The sequence below is a fragment of the Alosa sapidissima genome, chromosome 23, assembly GCF_018492685.1.
Source record: "Alosa sapidissima isolate fAloSap1 chromosome 23, fAloSap1.pri, whole genome shotgun sequence".
NCBI lineage: Eukaryota > Metazoa > Chordata > Actinopteri > Clupeiformes > Clupeidae > Alosa > Alosa sapidissima.
Genome location: NC_055979.1, coordinates 31,050,988 through 31,059,060, shown reverse-complemented (window position 1 = coordinate 31,059,060; position 8,073 = coordinate 31,050,988). Strand labels below are relative to the sequence as shown.

At 47.1% G+C, this 8,073-nt stretch overlaps 1 protein-coding gene across 1 annotated transcript; it reads right to left on the bottom strand.

Moving 5' to 3' along the window:
* Positions 1 to 967: 967 nt before the first annotated feature.
* LOC121698947 (SKI family transcriptional corepressor 2-like) lies at positions 968 to 2,723 on the bottom strand. Its single transcript, XM_042081495.1, has 3 exons — positions 2,440 to 2,723; positions 2,327 to 2,353; positions 968 to 1,279 (listed from the first exon to the last, which is right to left on the bottom strand). Exons 1-3 carry the CDS (start codon positions 2,494 to 2,496, stop codon positions 1,082 to 1,084), a joined length of 282 nt encoding a protein of 93 aa, XP_041937429.1. The 5' UTR covers positions 2,497 to 2,723; the 3' UTR covers positions 968 to 1,081.
* Between the last annotated feature and the right edge of the window lie 5,350 nt (positions 2,724 to 8,073).

The window sequence follows — 8,073 nt, the reverse complement described above, 5'->3', positions numbered from 1 at the left end:
CCCACGGACAACCAGGCTTAAGCACCGATAAGTACTGGTGCACTGTGCCCCACTTAAGCTAACCTCGCAAGGGTTAAAGCCTTAAGCAGAGCCGAAAAAATCTCAAACCCATGGTATACCTGCGGGTTCGTATATGATTCCGGCCCTAGCAAACCTCCAGGCGCTAACTCAAGAGTCATATGTGATGAACATGTAACAGACTGTCATTCTCCCATACTGCCACTAAGGGGCCAAGACTGAAAAAGCGCTAACTCAAGACTCGTATGTGATGGAAAATGTAACAGACTGTCATTCTCCCATACTGCCACTAAGGGGCCAAGAGTGAAAAAGCGCTAACTCAAGACTCGTATGTGATGGAAAATGTAACAGACTGTCATTCTCCCATACTGCCACTAAGGGGCCAAGAGTGAATACGCGCTAACTCAAGACTCATATGTGATGAAAAATGTAACAGACTGTCATTCTCCCATGCTGCCACTAAGGGGCCAAGAGTGAAAACCCGCTAATGAAAGAGTCATATGTGATGAACATGTTACGCTAGCTGCAGATTCGCATACGATTGAAGGGAACCCAGGCTGGACAATTTTACAGAGGAAAAGAACAGAGAGATTGTGGATTTTAAAACTTCAAACACTACACCCACAAGGTCTTAATGAAAAATTAAATTAAAGTTTTAAACCACTCTGTGTCTTTTATAGCTCCTCTCTTTTATCTCTTCTTTTTAACTTTTATTTAATTTGACTTTTAGATGGGAATAGTGGGGCGAGAACAACTGGCCAGTGCACAATAGTCAAACCAACTACACACTAAAATAAAATTTTAATTCTAATTTCCTAACCTAACCTAACCCCTAATCCTAACCTAACCTAACCCAATCCCATACTCCAGTACACGGTTATTACACAGTTATACACATTTATCACAGTTACACGTTTATTACACATTACACATAATTCAAGGTCACAGTAGAATACAGACAACACACAAACATTCAATAGCAGCAGAAAAAGTAATTAAAAGTATATAATATAAAAAGCACAACTAAGCAATAAGGGCCGAAGAAGATAAAGAATATACAAAATTACAAATTTTCATCATCCTCATCGCTATCTTCCTCGTCACCAAGGTAGCCATCCATATCATTCTCCAGCCACAGTCTGGGCTGTCTGGGGAGCAAGCCCTGGGGTGGTGGTGAAGGTGGAGGTGGAGGTGGAGGTGGAGAAGGAAGAGGGCTGTGCCCATCGTCCTCAAACTCAGAGGGCGACACAAAGTCACCCTCCTGCAAGGGGGTTGAAAAATAAAGTTTTTTATTAAATATTTAAAATGCATCCTTAAAATATTTACCTTCTTATTGTTATTAAAGGAGAATTCCGGTGTGATATTGACCTAAAGTGTATTGAAACATGATACCGAGTGTGAACGTATGTCTCATAGCCCATCTCGGCTTGTCCCCTGCACTCCAAAATCTGGCGCTAGTTAGCCGATGCTACCAACAGCTTTTTCAATGGTGGTGCTTCGGCATCGGGCTAGCCATGCAAATAAATCACTGTTTTACACCATTTACGAGGCTCAATGTATCTCCACACTTCATTGGTAGAGGTGGAGGTGGAGAAGGTGAAGAGGGCCCTGACATTTAAAACGAGACATTGAGAACTTTGAAAAAGCACTGGTAGTTTACTTACAAGACGATTTATACAGACAGTATCTTCACGAAGTTTAGCGTTTGCAGCCATCTTGAATTTAGTCACGATAAGTCGAGCAACGAGTAAGAATGAACAGGTATGATAAGAGATCAGATTCCAAAAATAATTCAGTGGAAATGCATGGATTACAGTTTCTTCCAGTAGCAGCAACTAGAATCCATGCATTTTTACGGAATTATTTTTGGAATCTGATCCCTTATCAGACCTGTTTGTTCGTACTCCTCGCTCGACTTATCGTGACTTAATTCAAGATGGCGTTGAACGGTAAAATTCCTTAAGGTACTGTCTGTATAAATCGTCTTGTAAATAAACTACCAGTGCTTTTTCAAAGTTCTCCATGTCTCGTTTTAAATGTCAAGGCCCTCGGAAGTCTAACAATGAAGTATGGAGCTACTTTGAGCCTCGTAAATGGTGTAAAACAGTGATTTATTTGCATGGCTAGGCCGATGCCCGAGGCACCACAACGAAACACTATGTTGGTAGCATCGGCTAACTAGCGCCAGATTTTGGAGTGCAGGGGACAAGCCGAGGTGAGCTATGAGACATACGCTCACACTCGGTATCATGTTTCAACACACTTTAGGTCCAAATCACACCGGAATTATCCTTTAAGTAAGACTTACACTCCTGGAGAATAATATTGTGGTAGCCTAAAAAAGAAAGACAAAATTACACCCAACAATACATTTAAAATAAATTTAAAATAAGAAATATCCAAAGTTAGTGCTATACTTACCTGGGATTCACCACCGCTGGTATACATGCCGCTGTCATCCATGCTGCTGTCATCCATGATTTCTGTGGAGAGAAACAAAATATGTCACATCATAAGTCTGTACGACATTCCAGTCCAGAGATACAAAATGTATAAAATTGTGGAAGAGGAAATTATTTAACCATCCAAAGTCCAAAAGTGGGCATTTTGTGTGCAGCCCTGATCAAACCTGATGGTATCTATTGTGTGCAGAGATTTACATTCAGAACTTTTCAAGGAAACATAAATACAGGCTTGCAATGTATCTACCACAGAAATTAAACAATGCATGGCTTCTTCATGCATTATGAAATCAGAAGCAATTGGTGTCAACTCCCCTCCCCCCCCCCCCCCCCCAAATATGTCTCAAGTTTCCAAATCATGTTTTATAAGACTGTTTTTAAATGTTTAAATTACCCTTACAGGTGATTTTGATTAATGAACAAAGATAATGGGAATGACCCACAGCAATGTACAAAAAAGATGTTTACAAAATAAATCAAAGGTATTGCAGTGGACCAAATGAAATGCAATGATGCCGGTTGTTAAAAGATATGCCTCGCAAATGCAGCAGCCTACTACCTTCTCATGGCAACAAAAACAAAGGACAAGTTCCTTTATGGAGTTCACTTCATTGTGGTTACAATCTTTATTATTACCCTATTTTAATTACATTGGTTCAACAGGAAACTACTAGGCTATTACAACTTCATGTGAACAACCTAATGTCTGAATCTTCAACATTAAACATCGAAATGTTAACTCTTCGGTTGTCATGCAGTTCATTGTTAGCAATTAGGGCTGGGATAAACGATTATTTTTTAAACGATTAATCTAGCGATTATTTTTTCGATGCATCGATAAATCTAACGATTCATTTTTTCAGTCTGATTCGCTTGTGGCCAAAAAACCAGCTGCACCCCGGTGCACTTGTGGCTATTACCCCCTATCCTAGCAACAACCTAGCAACCACCAGAATATGACCACAGTAACCACCATAGCAACCACGGTATTTAGCATAGTAAACGCCATATGTACCCTAGCAACGCTATATATTTACTCACCTGACCAACATATGTGTGTTTTTTGACCAAAAATTTGAAAATGGCTAAATGTTAAATCGCCAAAAAAGTAGTTTTTGCCGGCACATTACTTTGCGTTACAGCTAGAGAGATGAAACTTTGCACGCTCCATCTGGGTCATGTGCAGAAGGTCTGACTTGAATTTCAGACTCGTAGCTCCATGCTGCCACCCACAGGTCCACCTCTGAAGTGGGAATGGTCAATTTTTTTTATGTTTTTCCAACACAGTTTTTTTTGTGGATGTCTCAGAGATCCCACTTTTGGAACAATTGTCAGGGGCCTCTAGGCGGTGCCTTGCGTCTTGGTCCCATCCCTCTAGCACCTAGCGTTACCGAGGCAGAAGAGGGAAACCTTGTACGTTTCGAACCGTTTATCTCCTTCCGGGAATAATCCACCCACTCCAAACTGAGCCTGGCTTGTTTGTGACGTCCCGTTGTTAAACATATTCTGATTTCATACTGATCGGACCAACATAAGGGAGTTTTTTGGCTAAAAATGTAAAATTGGCAAAATGTTAAATCGCCAAAAAAGTAGTTTTTGCAGGCACATTGCTTTGCGTTACAGCTAGAGAGATGAAACTTTGCACGCTCCATCTGGGTCATGTGCAGAAGGTCTGACTTGAATTTCAGACTCGTAGCTCCATGCTACCACCCACAGGTCCACCTCTGAAGTGGGAATGGTCAACTTTTTTTATCAAACTAGCTAACACCCTTTATGCTAAGCCCGCAACACAAAGTGGCAAACACCCCCCCCCTCTGGGTACCACCCCCCCCACGGACAACCAGGCTTAAGCACCGATAAGTACTGGTGCACTGTGCCCCACTTAAGCTAACCTCGCAAGGGTTAAAGCCTTAAGCAGAGCCGAAAAAATCTCAAACCCATGGTATACCTGCGGGTTCGTATATGATTCCGGCCCTAGCAAACCTCCAGGCGCTAACTCAAGAGTCATATGTGATGAACATGTAACAGACTGTCATTCTCCCATACTGCCACTAAGGGGCCAAGACTGAAAAAGCGCTAACTCAAGACTCGTATGTGATGGAAAATGTAACAGACTGTCATTCTCCCATACTGCCACTAAGGGGCCAAGAGTGAAAAAGCGCTAACTCAAGACTCGTATGTGATGGAAAATGTAACAGACTGTCATTCTCCCATACTGCCACTAAGGGGCCAAGAGTGAATACGCGCTAACTCAAGACTCATATGTGATGAAAAATGTAACAGACTGTCATTCTCCCATACTGCCACTAAGGGGCCAAGAGTGAAAAAGCGCTAACTCAAGACTCGTATGTGATGGAAAATGTAACAGACTGTCATTCTCCCATACTGCCACTAAGGGGCCAAGAGTGAAAACCCGCTAAGTCAAGAGTCGTATGTGATGGAAAATGTAACAGACTGTCATTCTCCCATACTGCCACTAAGGGGCCAAGAGTGAAAACCCGCTAAGTCAAGAGTCGTATGTGATGGAAAATGTAACAGACTGTCATTCTCCCATACTGCCACTAAGGGGCCAAGAGTGAAAACCAGCTAAGTCAAGAGTCGTATGTGATGAACATGTCACGCTAGCTGCGGATTCACATACGATTCTGGCCCTAGCCAACCGCCTATCTCCGCGACGCAAGGTCACAGCGAGACGGGGGTGGCGGCGTTGCGTCCGGAGCGTCAAAATTAATCTAGAATCTCACCCGATCCTGAGCGCCCCCTCCCCCACCCCCCCCCAAACACACACACATTAGCTTAGGCTAAGGCCTTGTGAGAGGCCTACTAGCTACTGTGACGGGACGGGCCGGGAGAGGCCTGGGGATGAGTGCTTGTGCTCAGACGGGCTCAACTCGGGCCTAGGAGCAGGGAGAGACACAGAGAGCTGCGCTAGACCCCCCCCACCAAGCACAGCCACACACACGCACGCACGCGCGCGCAGGTGATAGAGAGGGACAGTGAGAGGGGCCTGTTGCTCAGAGAGGCTCCAGCTGCTCAGAGAGGCCCCGACTTATTATTATTATTACATTATTATTATTAAAGTTGGGCCTAGATGCTGTGCTATACCCACTGCAGCACCCCTACACACACACACACACACCCACAGGCCCCAGCTGCTCACAGAGGCTCCAAAGACTCCTCTCTGTCCCCTGCGCGCGTGTGTGTGAGCCTTGGAGCATTACCCTGTATCCTACATCTAAACTTAACCCCGATTAATACACGAACAGAGGCCCAACCTCTTCCCTATCCCCTTTTCCACAGCTAGCACAACCTAGACTCTGTTCTCCCAAAATTAATTTACAATCTAACCCAATCCTCCAGCTTAGGCTGAGGCCTTGTGAGAGGCCTACTAGCTACTGCTGACCTCTGACTTGACCCCTGATGCTTGGAGAGGCTTGGGGAAGAGTGCTTGTGCTCACACGGGCTGCGGCTACTCACAGAGGCCCAAACTTAGGCCGAGGCCTTGTCAGAGGCCTACTAGCTACAGCTTGACCTCTGGTTTGAGCCCTGACGCTCGGAGAGGCACAGAGAGGCCTAGGAGACAGTGCGTGTTCTCACACAGGCTGCAGCTGCTCACAGAGGCTCCAAAGACTCCTCTCTGTCCCCTGCGCGCGTGTGTGTGAGCCTGGGAGCATTACCCTGTATCCTACTCCTAAACTTAACCCAAATTAAACACGCTAATCAAACTAGCTAACACCCTCTATGCTAAGCCCGCAACACAAAGTGGCAAACGCCCCCCCCCTCTGGGTACCACCCCCCCCACGGACAACCAGGCTTAAGCACCGATAAGTACTGGTGCACTGTGCCCCACTTAAGCTAACCTCGCAAGGGTTAAAGCCTTAAGCAGAGCCGAAAAAATCTCAAACCCATGGTATACCTGCGGGTTCGTATATGATTCCGGCCCTAGCAAACCTCCTAGCTCCGCGACGCAAGGTCACAGCGAGACGGGGATGGCGGCATTGCGTCCGGTGCGTCAAAATTAATCTAGAATCTCACCCGATCCTGAGCGCCCCCCCCCCTCCCCCCCAAACACACACACATTAGCTTAAGCTAAGGCCTTGTGAGAGGCCTACTAGCTACTGTGATCGGACGGGCCGGGAGAGGCCTGGGGATGAGTGCTTGTGCTCAGACGGGCTCAACTTGGGCCTAGGAGCAGGGAGAGACACAGAGAGCTGCGCTAGACCCCCCCCACCAAGCACAGCCACACACACGCACACACGCGCGCGCAGGTGATAGAGAGGGACAGTGAGAGGGGCCTGTTGCTCAGAGAGGCTCCAGCTGCTCAGAGAGGCCCCAACTTATTATTATTATTACATTATTATTATTAAAGTTGGGCCTAGATGCTGTGCCTAGATGCTTGGGCCTAGATGCTGTGCTATACCCACTGCAGCACCCCTACACACACACACACCCACCCACAGGCCCCAGCTGCTCACAGAGGCTCCAAAGACTCCTCTCTGTCCCCTGCGCGCGTGTGTGTGAGCCTGGGAGCATTACCCTGTATCCTACTCCTAAACTTAACCCAAATTAAACACGCTAATCAAACTAGCTAACACCCTCTATGCTAAGCCCGCAACACAAAGTGGCAAACGCCCCCCCCCTCTGGGTACCACCCCCCCCACGGACAACCAGGCTTAAGCACCGATAAGTACTGGTGCACTGTGCCCCACTTAAGCTAACCTCGCAAGGGTTAAAGCCTTAAGCAGAGCCGAAAAAATCTCAAACCCATGGTATACCTGCGGGTTCGTATATGATTCCGGCCCTAGCAAACCTCCTAGCTCCGCGACGCAAGGTCACAGCGAGACGGGGATGGCGGCGTTGCGTCCGGTGCGTCAAAATTAATCTAGAATCTCACCCGATCCTGAGCGCCCCCCCCCCCTCCCCCCCAAACACACACACATTAGCTTAAGCTAAGGCCTTGTGAGAGGCCTACTAGCTACTGTGATCGGACGGGCCGGGAGAGGCCTGGGGATGAGTGCTTGTGCTCAGACGGGCTCAACTTGGGCCTAGGAGCAGGGAGAGACACAGAGAGCTGCGCTAGACCCCCCCCACCAAGCACAGCCACACACACGCACACACGCGCGCGCAGGTGATAGAGAGGGACAGTGAGAGGGGCCTGTTGCTCAGAGAGGCTCCAGCTGCTCAGAGAGGCCCCAACTTATTATTATTATTACATTATTATTATTAAAGTTGGGCCTAGATGCTGTGCCTAGATGCTTGGGCCTAGATGCTGTGCTATACCCACTGCAGCACCCCTACACACACACACACCCACCTACAGGCCCCAGCTGCTCACAGAGGCTCCAAAGACTCCTCTCTGTCCCCTGCGCGCGTGTGTGTGAGCCTGGGAGCATTACCCTGTATCCTACTCCTAAACTTAACCCAAATTAAACACGCTAATCAAACTAGCTAACACCCTCTATGCTAAGCCCGCAACACAAAGTGGCAAACGCCCCCCCCCCTCTGGGTACCACCCCCCCCCACGGACAACCAGGCTTAAGCACCGATAAGTACTGGTGCACTGTGCCCCACTTAAGCTAACCTCGCAAGGGTT

What these genes read in the sequence shown, in the direction of transcription:
- LOC121698947 (XM_042081495.1), bottom strand. Translation starts at nt 2,496, where the DNA reads ATGGATGACAGCAGCATGGATGACAGCGGCATGTATACCAGCGGTGGT. An exon ending in CCAGCGGTGGTGAATCCCAG is followed by an intron (nt 2,354 to 2,439) that starts GTAAGTATAGCA and finishes TTTCTTTTTTAG; the next exon opens with GCTACCACAATATTATTCTC. An exon ending in CAATATTATTCTCCAGGAGT is followed by an intron (nt 1,280 to 2,326) that starts GTAAGTCTTACT and finishes ACCCCCTTGCAG; the next exon opens with GAGGGTGACTTTGTGTCGCC.